Genomic DNA, 14184 nt, shown 5'->3' on the forward strand with positions numbered 1-14184 from the left:
GATTTATCTGTTTCTTTTTGCCTTTCTCGTACACTAAGTGTACTGGAATGGCTATATGTTCACTCCAAAAATGACTTTTTGATAGGAATCCCGGAGGGTCGAATCACATATACCAATCAACTCAGCTCGACGGTGAGTGTGTATGTGTGTGTATGTGTGTGTGCGTATGTGTGTATGTGTGTGTACAAAATAAACTCACATCACTTTGAGGCAGTAAACCTCAACCGATTTTAACGACCGATGGTTCATTCGACGCGGAATCTGGTCCCATTGTTTCCTATTGAAAATGGTTCGGATCGGTCCAGCGGTTCCCGAGTTATGGCCATTTAGGTGTTCCGGACCGGTACCCCAGGAAGGGGCCAGATATGAAAACGCTACAAACCCATTCATGTGACACATCAAACTATGGCATTTTCGTTAACTTGATGAACGGTAAGCAAAAAAATGGTCTCAGACCATATCCGAACCGGTAGTGTCCCGTAACCGGTTCCGAGTGTCCCGCCGGAAATGGTGAAACATAAAAGTGAACTAAACCCATGCATGCGACATATCAAACCGCGGCCTTTTCGATAACCTGATGAACGGTTGGCAGGAAAACATTCACAGACCATATCAGAACCGGTAGTGTTCCGGAACCGGTTCCGGGTGTTCCGCCGGAAGTGGCCAAATATGAAAGTGAACCAAACCCATCCATGCGACACATCAAACAGCGGCTTTTTCGATAACCTGATGAACAGTAGGCAGGAAAACATTCTCAGACCATATCGGAATCGGTAGTGGTCTGGAACCGGTTCCGGGTGTCACGGCGGAAGTGGCCAAGTATAAAAGTGAACTAAAACCATGCATGCGACATATCAAACCGCGTCTTTTTCGATAACCTGATGAACAATAAGCAGGAAAACATTCTCAGACCATATCAGAACCGGTAGTGTTCCGGAACCGGTTCCAGATGTCCCGCTGAAGGTGGCCAAGTCTAAAAGTTACCCAAACCTTTGCATGCGACATATCAAATAGTGGCTTTTTTATATCTTGATGAACAGTAAGCAGGAAAATATTCTCAGAACATATCTGAACCGGTAATGATCCGAAACCGGTTCCGGGTGTCCCACCGGAAATGGCCAAACATAATAGTGAACTAAACCCATGCATGCGACACATCAAATCGCGTATTTTTATGTACCTTGATTTGGCAAAAATAGTTTCCGGTCATATTTGGGACAATCGGTAGTGCTCCACAACCGATTACGGATGCCCCACCGAAAGTGGTCAAATATAAAGGAGAGCCATACCCATAAATGCGAGACATTAAATGACTTTTTAGGTAACCTGATGAACGGTTAACAAGAAAAAAATCGTAGACCATACTTTGGAAAGCCAATAGTATGCCGAAACCGGTTCCAGGTGCCCCGCCGGAAGTGGTCAAATGTAGAACGGAACTAAACGCATGCACGCAGCACATTAAATAACGGCTTCTACGATAATGCGAAGAATGGTCAGCAAGAAAATAGTCTCAGGCAACATTCAAGATTACCGGTAGTGTTCTGCAACCAGTTTTGATTGTCTCGCCGGAACTGGCGAAATGCACAAATGAACCACACCCATGCATGCGGTACGTCTATTCGCGACTTTTCAGGAAAACTGATCAACAATTTGCATGAAACTCGTCTCAGACCACATCAGGGACAATCAGTACGTGGTAAAATGTGAAATTGAACCAAACCCATGTGTGTGGTACCATAAAACCACGCTAATTCGACAATTATTGCAGTCAAATTACCTGTGTAAACTTTTAGTTCGATAAACTAACTCTATTTTAGTTTTTGTTTAGATTGTAGGATTTGCTTTTGAACACAGGAATCCTACAGGTACTGTGGTGGTACGAATGAATAGCTTGTTCATTTTACGATTGTTGGCTTCCGAAGTTCACTGCGGTTGATCACCAAACGGATCAGGTGTCGGAAAGCACCAAATTTGAACCTCCGGAAATAACAGCTGCACGAGGAGCCGCTGTGGGTGTGAGGAACAGCATAATATCGGATCATTCGTGTTTACAGAGTATTACACTGTGACATTTGATCATTTTTTAATTCGACAAATGCCGAATGAGCGGGGTACGAATTAAAATGTGTCGTATTTAAGAGTGATGAATACGCGGTGTTTGACAGTACATCAAATAGCAGCTTTGATCGATTCGTAAGAACATAGCTCCAGACCATATTTTAGACAACCGGTAGTGTCTCGAAACTGGTTCCGGGTGTCCCACTGGAAGTGATTAAATGTAAAAGTGATCTACTGGGGATACTCAAAATAACTGGGACAGGTAAATTTTCACTTTTCAAAAATATTTCAACTCGCTGTAACTTTCTGAAAAGGGCATCAAATATTCTCAAATTTTTACTGTAAGCTCATCAACTAGTTGTGTATCAGTGGACAAAATTTGGTAGAGATCGGGCCATTCTACACGAAGTTATGAAGATTCTAGAAAAAGGTGTAATTATCCGATGGCCAACTTTGAGCTGTTGTATCTCCGGATTCAATGAACCGAATTTAATGGAATTTTGATCATTTATGACTTATATAATGAACTTTGAAAAACAGTTTAATTAATTAGAAATTATTAATAAGAAAAAAAGTTATGGTGATTTCATTTATTCTGTTTTTTTTAGTAAATTTATATATTTTTCATATGCATCCCATTTCTTTTTTCAATTTAATGCCGGCTATTTGGTTACTTTCCTTTAAAACATAAATATATTCAAGTCAATTAGAAGGAATTATGATGAACTATAATTACTATCTCGAATTTTGAAACGATGATGAAGTTTTGAAATAATTGGCGTTATATTATAAAAATAATACAATCGTAATAATTTTCTTTCGTGTAAAGAATTTTAAGTTTTGTCAGAAGTTTTTAATAGCTCATTATATAAGTCATAAATGATCAAAATTTCATTGCATTCGGTTCATTGAATCCGGAGATATAACAGCTCAAAGTTGGCTATCGGATAATAAAACCTTTTTCTAGAACCTTCATAACTTCGTATCCCAAGTAACATTTTTGGTTTTATGATGTTCTACTAGTGGTTCTCCCGACCAATTTTATAAAACTGCTAATAAAGCCAACTATTCCATCATAACCTTCTGACAACCGCTATAAGATCGTCTTTCGACCAAGTGGACCACCTTTAAAGTGGCTTTCCAAGCAAGATTTAGAGTGACAATAAATCGACATTAAAACTAGCATGTTGTTCATTCGTGCTCGAAAAGTTTGACAGCCGGAGTTCATTTTTCATCAGAGGAAAAAATAAAATAACAATGTTTATATTAACAGCAGCATGGAGTGGTTTCTTATCACAAATTACCAGTGAAAATCTAATTAAACATGTGACTTTGTGGCGATACCTGATACATTGAGGTATGTGCGAAAGCAGATTTCCGGTGAAAGTTATTAAAATAGGCGTGAAAAATAAACGCGCCTCTCAAGAATTGTGATATTAACGAATAAACAGTTTTTATTTAAAAGTGCAGCGGATTATTTCTCAGTTATTTCGCAATAAAGCGCTTTTTCCCGAATGAGTTTATGTCCAAGCACGCAAAAATCATCATCTAATATTCAAGGTATGTACTATTTTGTTAAATTTTCAATTGAAAAAATCAAAGTGCTGAAGAAAATTTGCAATTGCAATATGGCAGCAGCAGCAGAAGGCATTCTCTTCGTCACAGCCCCCATATGTTAAATTTGTCGAGCTGTTACCATTTTAAGATTACTATAAAGCAAATTTTGATTTCCGCTATTCCATATGAGATGGCGCTCCTGTCGACAACGAATGACATTTCACTGTGGTCGTCCGCAAACGGCCAAAAATATTTTATCAGTTCAACTCGAGGATGTTATTGTGTAATGTAATGTAATGTCAAAGAATGTATTTCGAGGTAACAAATAATCATGCTCATTAGAATATGTCTAGAAAATAAAAAAAAAACAACGATTTATTGTAATTATTAATTGATGAATAAGGAATATTATTCAAAGCAAATATTTTTTCAGTTCTGGTCACCTAATGTATCACAGTGCACTCGCTGACAATTCATTCTGGTACATAATACTTTTGTGAGGTTAATTTTATAATGTTCTTTACAACCATCATAAAGCATATTATAAAACAAATAAGTAGTTGCATTGATTAGTTTCATCACAGTTATATGAAGGTTTTATAGAATGCTTCAAGTGCCTCATAAAATAACTTTTGACAGCATTATTTATTACCTGCATAAATTCATATTAAAACTTAAATAAATCTTATCAGTTCTGAAAATGTTACTTGGGATAGAATGGCTCGATCTTTTCCAAATTTTGTCCCGACTGATACACAACTAGTTGATGAACTTACAGTAAAAATTTGAGAATATTTGATGCCCTTTTCGAAAAGTTACAGCGAGTTGAACATTTTTCAAAAAGTGGAAATTTAACCTGTCCCAGTTATTTTGAGTATCCCCTGTATACCCATGCATGAGATAAATCAAATCGTAGCTTTTAGGTAACCATATGAACGTTAGCAATAAAATAGTCTCAGACTAATATATTTGAGAGATCTAGTAGTGCTCCGGAACCTGTTCCGGTACCGCATCGAAAGTAACCAAATATACCATGCGACACATCACATTTCGGCTTTTTTAATAACCTAAGGAATGGTTAACTAGAAAATAGGCTCATACCACATTAGAGACTACCGGTAGGGATGCACAACCAGCGTTTGTTGCTTCGCCAGAACTACGAAAGTGAATAAAATCAATGCAACCGATAAAAATGTGTAACAGAACAAAATCTTGACAAATTAAACCCTCATACAAACAGACGTCTCACTATACTCACTACCTATCGTTCTTGTTTTCAACTGTCATTAAAATATAGCCTAAAATGGGCAGAAAAAAACTTTGTCAAAGACCGCAAAGTGATCTGTGATTGTGTAAAAAGTTATACCTTAGCTTGTTAGTATCGTCTTGATACCCAGACAACCAGGAATCGCATAAGGATGCACGCTGTACATCGTATAAAGTACTATTTTAAGTCACTATCGCATATATGTACGGCTGAGGGACAATTTTCATCGCATATGATGTTATTTTTTGAACTTACTGCGATGTATCTGGTAAAATCATATAAGAGTGCAAATTAACTTTTATAATGCATGGCTACATCGTAGTAAACGTTATTCCGATGTTTTGTTTCGACGAACCTTGCTTATTCGCAAAAGCGTTCGAGCGAACTCGCAAAGTGTCAATTGAATTCGCATAATTGCGTACTGCGATGATTATACAACTTCGCTTGGTGATTTTCTAATAATGTCAGTTTAACTCGCATTGGTGTACAAACTAAATCGCATAAAAGTGAAAATAAACTCGTTCAAATGTACATACAAACTCGCAAAGGCTAGAATCGTTAAGGAGAAACTTCAGAGAATACAAACATGGCTGCCACAATGGTCGACTTGGTCCCCTACTCACGTTTTCAAGAGCACCAATCTTGAAAATTTGTAAACAAATGCTCTCGATTTGTAAAAGCTGCCTCTTTTTGGAAGTGAGCAAAGCCAGGAAAAACAAGTGCGGCTTGGTTCGATGCTTTGTTCGTCAGATTTGTGCCTCTAAAGTTTGTATGAAAAATTGCAATGGGATTTCTTGATGTTTCACCTTAACGTTGGCATATTGCGATGTGATATGTGATAACAATAAAAGAGGTGTTGGAGTGCAAAAACGCTAAAAGAAAGTGAAAGGTCATCATTATGGTTACAAAACAAGTTACAAAGTCATCATTGACGAATTTCGCACCAACTCGTCTTCGGGGTTGGCAGCACCCCCTCAGAATGTTATGAAATTTTGTAGGTTTTAAGACTTTACCTTTTCAAGCAACTTTGCGTATTTTGTTTTTTCAAAATTAACCTAGACTAACATTTAAAAAGAGTAAAAGTTCTTTAACCGTTTTTTTTTTCACAAAAAATAACTCGAATATGATAAGATGTACAAAAAAGTGATGTATGGGTGACATTTAGAGAATTGTCCAAGCTTTCATGAAAAAATATTTTAAAAGTGCTAAATACATTTTTACACGCTAAAAATTATATTTTTAAAATTAAAAGTCAATTTACAGAAAATGCCCACTTTTTTATGTTTTGAAATTTTTTTTCCAAGAAAGTCAATATTGTTGCCTAACTTTCCTCCATACATCACAAGATGGGCACTTTTAAGGAAAAAAGATTTTTCTAACAAAAACTTTTTCATGTTAGTTTTTTAGCGTGTTGCGCATTAGCCGTTTTTTCACAAAAAATATAACTCGAATATGATAAGTTGTACAAAAAAGTGATGTATGGGGGACTTTTAGGGAATTGTCCAAGCTTTCAAGAAAACATATTTAAAAAATATAAAAAAATGTTTTACACGCTAAAAAATATCTTTTCAAAATTAAAAGTCAATTTACAGAAAAAGCCCATTTTTTATGTTTTGAATTTTTTTTCCCAAGAAAGACAATATAGTTGCCTAACTTTCCTCCATACATCACAAGATAGGCACTTTTAAAGAAAAAAAAATTTTCTAAAAAAATTTTTTTTTATTTTTTTTTTTTTTGCGTGTTGTGCATTAACTCGTACAGTAATGTATCCAGAATCCTAATGACAATCCATTAAAACTTAATGGGCTCAACTACTTTTTTAATATCTTAACGTGCTTGACATTGAAAACGTGCTTGATATTGGAAAGGGCTCAAGACAAATTTGCTTTTAGGGTTTTATATCAATGAAAACGCTTGTGTATTGATGAAATATGTACATATGTATATGTGTATTCAATTATTTTCTTTTCTACAATATATACATCCTTCTTTTATACATTCTATTGTTACGTTTTTTGAATATTAGATCTTTAGTCTATCTGAAACAAAGTAAACTTTTTTGGATTATCTTTTGAATTCGAAAACTTCTTCGCTTCAATTTGATTTTCAGAAATTGGCACAAATGAATGAAATTTTTGTGTACCAGGTATTGTTTTTACGTGACTGTATATGTATAGTTCTTCAAGTTCATCCGTCATTTTTGCATATTGTTTATTTGAAATAAGGCAGAAATTCAATTTTGTTATATGTATATCTGACTGTTTAACTGCCCAGTCATACAGTTCTCGAGGAGTTGTGATTGTGTTTCCATAATCTCGAGCAAGACTTGCTCGTTTTGCCATTCGCTTGAGAGTACCTCCAACAGCGTCACATGGACCTTTGCCATGTGAAGTTGCGAAGAAGTGCTATTCTGCTTCCAATCCATAATTGGACCGAAAACTGCACAAACTGGCAAATGTTTTTTTGTTCTTATAATGAGCTGCTGCTCCATCTGACATGAAAGTAATTTTTGAGAAATCAATCGATTGTTTAATGAAATTCAGCAGTTTTGATATAAATAACTGAACTGCTGTTGTATCGTGTGTAAGTACTTCAGATATTATTATAAAGCTCAAGTTTTCCAACTTATTTTCTTTTCTGTAGTACACTTCAAAGGGGTGAATGGTAGCTTGAGAATTATTCCAATAGTAACCTTGAGCTGAATTTTGAATGATAAATGAATAATTTTCTGAAAAGTCACAAATTGTTAATACTTCACCCTGTTTAAGAGATTCTTTTTTATCCCGCAAAAATGAGGATTGTTCTTTATTAATGAAATCATGAGTTATAAGCTTATCAATTTTTTCTACAAAATACGGAACAAACTCGTCTATAGTCTTAGTAATAGCTTCCAAATTGCATCGATCAGTGGTTAGCCATTGTTGAAATAAAACCAATTCTTTATCATTCGCTTCTAATAATGATGTTAGTTCACTGGTTCTAGGCACACAATAATACAATTTCAGCAAACAGAATGCTGTTTTAAGCATTCAGATATCCAAAAAAGCTGAGAAACAGGTTCTATTCCAGTTGGGATGTAACGCCAAGAAAAAGAAGGCACCCAATCAAACAAAGTTGTAATGCCCATTGAGTGTTATTAAATGGGTATAAGGATTCTTGATACATCCTGTACGAGTTAATGCGCAACACGCTAAAAAAAATAACATGAAAAAGTTTTTGTTAGAAAAACTTTTTTTCCTTAAAAGTGCCCATCTTGTGATGTATGAAGGAAAGTTAGGCAACAATATTGACTTTCTTGGAAAAAAATTTCAAAACATAAAAAAGTGGGCATTTTCTGTAAATTGACTTTTAATTTTAAAAATATATTTTTTAGCGTGTAAAAATGTATTTAGAATTTTTAAAATATTTTTTCATGAAAGCTTGGACAATTCTCTAAAAGTCCCCCATACAACACTTTTCTATAGGTCTTGTCATTTTTGAGTTACATCGATTTTAAAAAATTCTTCGAAAAAAAGTTAGGCCCTCTTCAAATGTTACTCTTGAAAATTTTCGAAAATTTAAGTATGCAAAGTTGCTTATAAAAACCTAGTCTTTATGCCCACCAAGTTTCATTCGATTCTGAGAGGGTGTTGCCAACCACTGGTCGAGTTGGCGCGAAATTCGTCCATTTTTGTTTTTTTGACCTATAATTAACAATGGGTGGTGCTAGCAAGAGAGGAGTACTGGTAACTGTGCGGGAAATCATGTTACATCATTTTGATTTCCAAAGAGCCTGCCGAACACGTACAGCGCACCGAAACCAAGTGCATTCCAACAAGCACTGAGGTGAGTTAGAATGTCGTGACATTTAATCAGTGTGTTTCATAAGTAGTGTTTGGTGCTAAGTGTGAAGTGCGGCTCGATAATCCAAAGGTTATTAGTTCGATACTTAGGTGACAATATTTTTTTATTTCGAATATTTTAAGTCGCATAAGGTGCTATATTACGTCGCAATAGTGCATACCGTACATCGCTTAAGATATCGCTTCAAGTCATATAGCGTCATTATTTTCCGGTCAATGCACGTATAGCGCCTCCACTTTTGTACGCATAAGGCACTTTTACTGCATCTTATGCGATGTAACTTCGCCGCATAACAGTACGTATAACATGAACATAAACTTCATTATACGTGCACATTGGTTGTCTGGGTATTGATCAGTCTCCAGTGCTTGTGAAGGTGCTCAAGCAGTCAACTGAGAAGTCTGATATTATCCAGCTCTGCTTATACGCTGAACACAACGTCGGACTATGTGCCATCATAAGTTTACAATCAGTGAATCAAAATTCAACCATCGCGCAACAATAATGACAATGTCGCAACCTGTATTTGTTGCGACAAACAAACCCATGCGACATAAGTTTGTCCCAACTTGAAAATAATGGGATTAACATCGTACACCACGAGTTTAGAGATTTTTAAGCCTTGCATTGCGATTTTTGAACGGTAACTTCGAGCCGGTACACACTGCAACTCTGGTGAAGCTCTATCATCAAACAGTTTTGACTTTGGGTTAGCAATAATTGATTATTCACGAGTTATACCGCATTTAGTTCACTACTGGACTGCGAACTGCGACATTATAAGTGCGAAAACGTACACTGAAAAAACTGCAAACATTGTATGCATGTGTCGCACACATAAATTTTTGCAATGTGTCAAAAATATAATTAATATGTGTATCGACACATAGATAACCCTTTTTCATGTGTAGACACACATAGTTTATATAAGGTCCATCGATTTTATGTGTGATTCAACATGGAAAACGAGTATGTGTGCACAAATTAAATTTATAAATCAAATCCATGGATTTTTGCCAATAAAAATGTGTGGAATTTTTGCAGTGTAAATAAAAGTGCGCGATTGCATCAAATCGGGTTGATGTCTTCGGCGCACTATTTCTTCAATCTATGGAGAACAAGTGCTCTGAAGACACCGAGTTGATTTGATGCAATCGCGCACTTTTATTAGCGTTTTCGCACTCGTGAAAACTAGTGCGATAGTCCAGTGGTGAACTAAATGCGCTATAAAAAGTACGCAACAAATTCAGCTTCCGTTTTGTCTGCAACAAAAAATTTCGAGATCATGTCATTATCTGTTACCAGTAGGGATAAAGAGTAATCGTCGCACCTTCTTTGTTGCTTGTTTTGTGCCTTTTTTGTCTGACAATTGTCTTCACTGTTTACAATTCAATGATGGCTTTAATAAAATGCTTGCTTTTCTTAACAAATATCAGGATTCCGGAACACTTTGACTTAGGCCGACGGAAAGATTGTGAGAACATAGGGTATCGCGCCACTTGGGCGGTGCCTTCTATATTCGTCTGTTTTCCAGTGTAACTCAGTCAATTTTGAACCAATTGACTTGAAATGTTGTACACGGGTAGATACTATACCTATCTCACCGCATTCCAAAAATTGTGTCAATTGGTTCAAATTTGACTGAGTTATAGCGGAAAACAGACGAAAATAGAAGCCACCGCCCAAGTGGCGCGATACCCTATTCGACGAGAAAGGCACTATCACCACTAGGTGGATTAATTTGGGTTTCTTTTATAAAATTTTAGAGCACTGGAAGGTAAGGATAAAACAGAATGACATCGTTTAAAAAGCTTGAAATATTCTAAATACGCACTATAAAAATTTAGAAATTTGCATCACAACGAAACATTAAATGTAAATGAATGGAAACTGTATGCCTCGCAAACATGAAGTAGGGTAATTGATCCGATCATGGAGGAGTTAATCACTGGGTTCATCTTTAAACCACAATTGTATCGCCCCAAGCAAACTTTTTACATGGATTGAATTGAATATAATAAAATCCATTCTTGATCTACGGGAAAATAACGAAATATTGCCACTTTAATGTTGTTATGAGCATTTTATTCGTTTTTATCTGAAAGAACATTGTGCTCCTAATGTTGCGGTATTTGTTCCTATTGTTGCGGCATCCCATTGAAATCATATGGGATACCGCAACATTAGGAACACTACCGCAACAATAGGAACACAGCCGCAAACACATTAAGGAAAATATTTTTTTTAATAGGTTTTTGGGCAAATCTTAAGCAAACAAATAGTGCAATCTCATAATTTAAGTATCATACATCTATTAAAAATACCTGTTGGTAACATTTCAGTCGAAAAAGTGCTCAATTGCCATTACCGCAACATTAGGTACTACCACAACGATGGGAACAATTACCCTAATAAGGTATAAAATCCATTGTAGCCGAGCCAAGGTTTACTAGTTTGTTTACTTATCTTCAGTAACTGTTCGACATATCCATTTCTCCTCTACCTAGAAAAAGCGGAAACCGCCACTGTTCTGAATCGTAGGCGGCTTTGCGCCACAATCATACACGGTAAAAATTCTGCACGCTAGATGTAAGGGAAAAATCCCTTAACTATTCAATGTCGTAATCAACAATATGATCAGAAGTGCTTTTCCTTTGAGATCGCAATGCTGTCAGTGTTGATTTGAGGACCAAAACAAACCCACCAGAGAAATCAACAGAAAATCCCTTCGATTTGCACTACTGTAAAAAGCAATACGATCCAAAGTGAAAAGTTATTGATTTGGTAATGACTGTTTTGGGCATGAAAGTAAATATAGATGACAGGCGGTAGAAAGTGCTTCGCTTCGATTCGCACCTCTCTAACAGATGTGAAGCAGTGTAGTGGTAAAATAGTTGATCGTGACTCTAAAGGTCCTGGTATCGAATCTGGGTGCGGCTGCACACATTTTTTTTTAAATTTTAGTTTTGAAATCAAAACATTGTCAACAACGAATTGATGTGAAGTTACATTGAAATTGAAAAGGCATTGGATGTTCTTTGTCAAATGATATGCAATTGATAACAAACGGATTGAACAGTAGTGCGAATTGAAGTGCCAATCAGTTTATACCACAGTGCTGATTTTTTACCGTGTAATCCTTCGCGTCTCGCAGTAGCCGTGGTGGTAGCCACCAAAGTACACTAACCGCGTGGCCTACTAGTCGTGCGAATCAGCAAGCACACGCTGCAAATCAGTGACGTCGCGTCAACGTTTACCAAACAAAAATGACGAATACGCTGCAAATCCATTCGCGATCGGGTGGAATCCCATTTCTAGTATATAGAATTAGTGCTGGTACCACTTGATACTAACTTTGGTTTACTCTTTCTCTCCCTGTCATTCCCATGACAAACCTTGTCGGTGTATATTTCCATGTGCGCGTGTATGGTGCCGTTGGCCGTCGTCATCAACGGTGTCGTTGTCTCTGGCGTCGTGGCCGTGTTGTCATCATCAGCTCCTAGCGAAAATGAGTCGACTCTTCAGTACTGGTTCGGTTCTCGGCGCGGGTGGCAGCAAAATGGCCAGCAACTTCCGGAAGGTAACGCACTGCATCTTCGATATGGATGGGCTGCTGCTCGGTAAGTTGTTTGTTTTTTTTTTTTGGTAGATCCTTTCGCAATCGGCTAAAAGCATCTATTTTTGAACTGTTTCTATAAATTTGGCCTACTTAGTGTGGACAGTTCGGACAGTTCGAAACTATTGCTGGTCAAAAATTAATGCTTGTTTAGCCTATATCCACAGCACTATGTATCTAGAATTGGCTTTCAGTATTGCATTTTCCCGTTTGCACCTGGTGATTGATTGTACGGTATAGAAGATCCTTCGTCAGAAAAAAAGTCCCGCACGCATACCATTTTCATTCATTCCTTTAAACTTCATCATCTTCAATTAGACTTTCATTCACTAAATATCAGCCAAAATTTTGCAAAACTTTGTTAACTTTTTACAGAATTTTCATAAAGTGTATTACTAAGTGTTTAACGATTGAGAAGAGAAAAATAAGTTCAAAATTGCTAAAGTTTACTGTGTAATAAATAAAAGTGAAGGTACAAAATGCTTACTAACATGCATCGGTGTATCAATCTGTAGCGAACCGCATCGTGTTCAACTATTGATCCAACAGCTGACTTTTCCGTCTGCGATTGCTCCCCCAACAAGTGATGGAATGCATCGGCAGAAGAGCAGTGCACAGAAAAAAAAATGAGTGAAGTGAAATTAAGTTCGTCTAAATCTACTGGGATGTTGTGTAAACTTATGTACAACGTGAAAGTATCAATCAAAGCTGAAAAAATTCAACGAAATGTCATGTAAAAATGTCATGACATTTCTCCGTTCCACCATTTCCTGTGTAAATTTCCGTCCGTGAACGTAAACCTTCCATAATTCTGATTAAATATGGAAAAATTATAGTCGTCGATAAACATTTCTTACTAAAGGCAGTGAAACTGGCAACCAAATGACTTATTTTTTTACATTTTCCAACCCTGGCATCGCGCGGAGCTAGTCATGGATTACACTATGCAACATGCTGATTAGTAAATTCGTCGTGTAATTTATATGATTCGTGTAAAGCTTTTTTTTTTCTCTATTGACGATTTTATCAAATTCTCATCTGTGTTCAAAAGGAAAATTTTCCACAGAACGGGAATAGTGTATATGCTGCGGATGCACCCACTTTTGCAACGAGTGGGGTTGACCTTGGACCGGATCGCGTGAAGAAACGCGTTGCATCCCAGTCGTCTTTATATGTCCCAATCCCAACCCCAACGCAATGGGAGTAAAGCCCCGTGTAAACAAACTCATCCTAACGATGATTGCTTTGATGGTGTATGGGGAACGACGTGGTTCGTTTTCTTCGTTTTCCTGACCGTGGCCTACCTAGATGACGTTGGTAAACAGCAAAAGTGTATCGATAAGAAATACACGTTATTTATTGTCGAGGGGTGCAAACAGATGGGCTGTTATGATGCAAATTATTGCACCGGTACTCGCGATGTTGTAATGAAGGATGGTGATTGCAATAATTATAATATTTAATTGATGGAAGAGGAATGATATAAAAGAAGTGTTATACAGTGTGGAAAGGGGAATGTGTATTGTTAAATTTCTGTTTTGAAGCAGTGGCGTAGCTAGGAATTTGGGGGCCCGGTGCGGAACCAAATTTGTGGCCCCCATGAAAATTAAAGATGTGAATATTTTGCAATGATAAATCTATACATTTAACTCTCGAATAATCGCGTTGTTATATTAGAAATCTTCAAAAAAAAATCTCGACTTAAGTACTCTGCATTAATGTGATGCTGGCAGTGGAAACCAACTGACTGACGGAAGGTCAAAAAACATTTATGAATTTCTTTGGGGATTTATGCAACGATGCATCCCGGAGTTCCATCAATGAGTATAAGATTTTTTTCTAA

At 36.7% G+C, this 14184-nt stretch overlaps 1 protein-coding gene across 2 annotated transcripts in view; it reads left to right on the forward strand.

Moving 5' to 3' along the window:
* Positions 1 to 14184, forward strand: part of LOC109407473 (probable pseudouridine-5'-phosphatase) — a 93815-nt gene that overhangs the window by 60917 nt on the left and 18714 nt on the right. For both annotated transcript variants that reach the window (XM_062856018.1, XM_062856017.1), the window contains exon 2: positions 12222 to 12345. In XM_062856018.1, coding sequence (XP_062712002.1) covers positions 12234 to 12345 — 112 coding nt within the window. In that variant the 5' untranslated portion in view covers positions 12222 to 12233. The remainder of the gene's footprint in view (positions 1 to 12221; positions 12346 to 14184) is intronic.

This window comes from Aedes albopictus, chromosome 3, assembly GCF_035046485.1.
Source record: "Aedes albopictus strain Foshan chromosome 3, AalbF5, whole genome shotgun sequence".
Classification (NCBI taxonomy): Eukaryota; Metazoa; Arthropoda; class Insecta; order Diptera; family Culicidae; genus Aedes; species Aedes albopictus.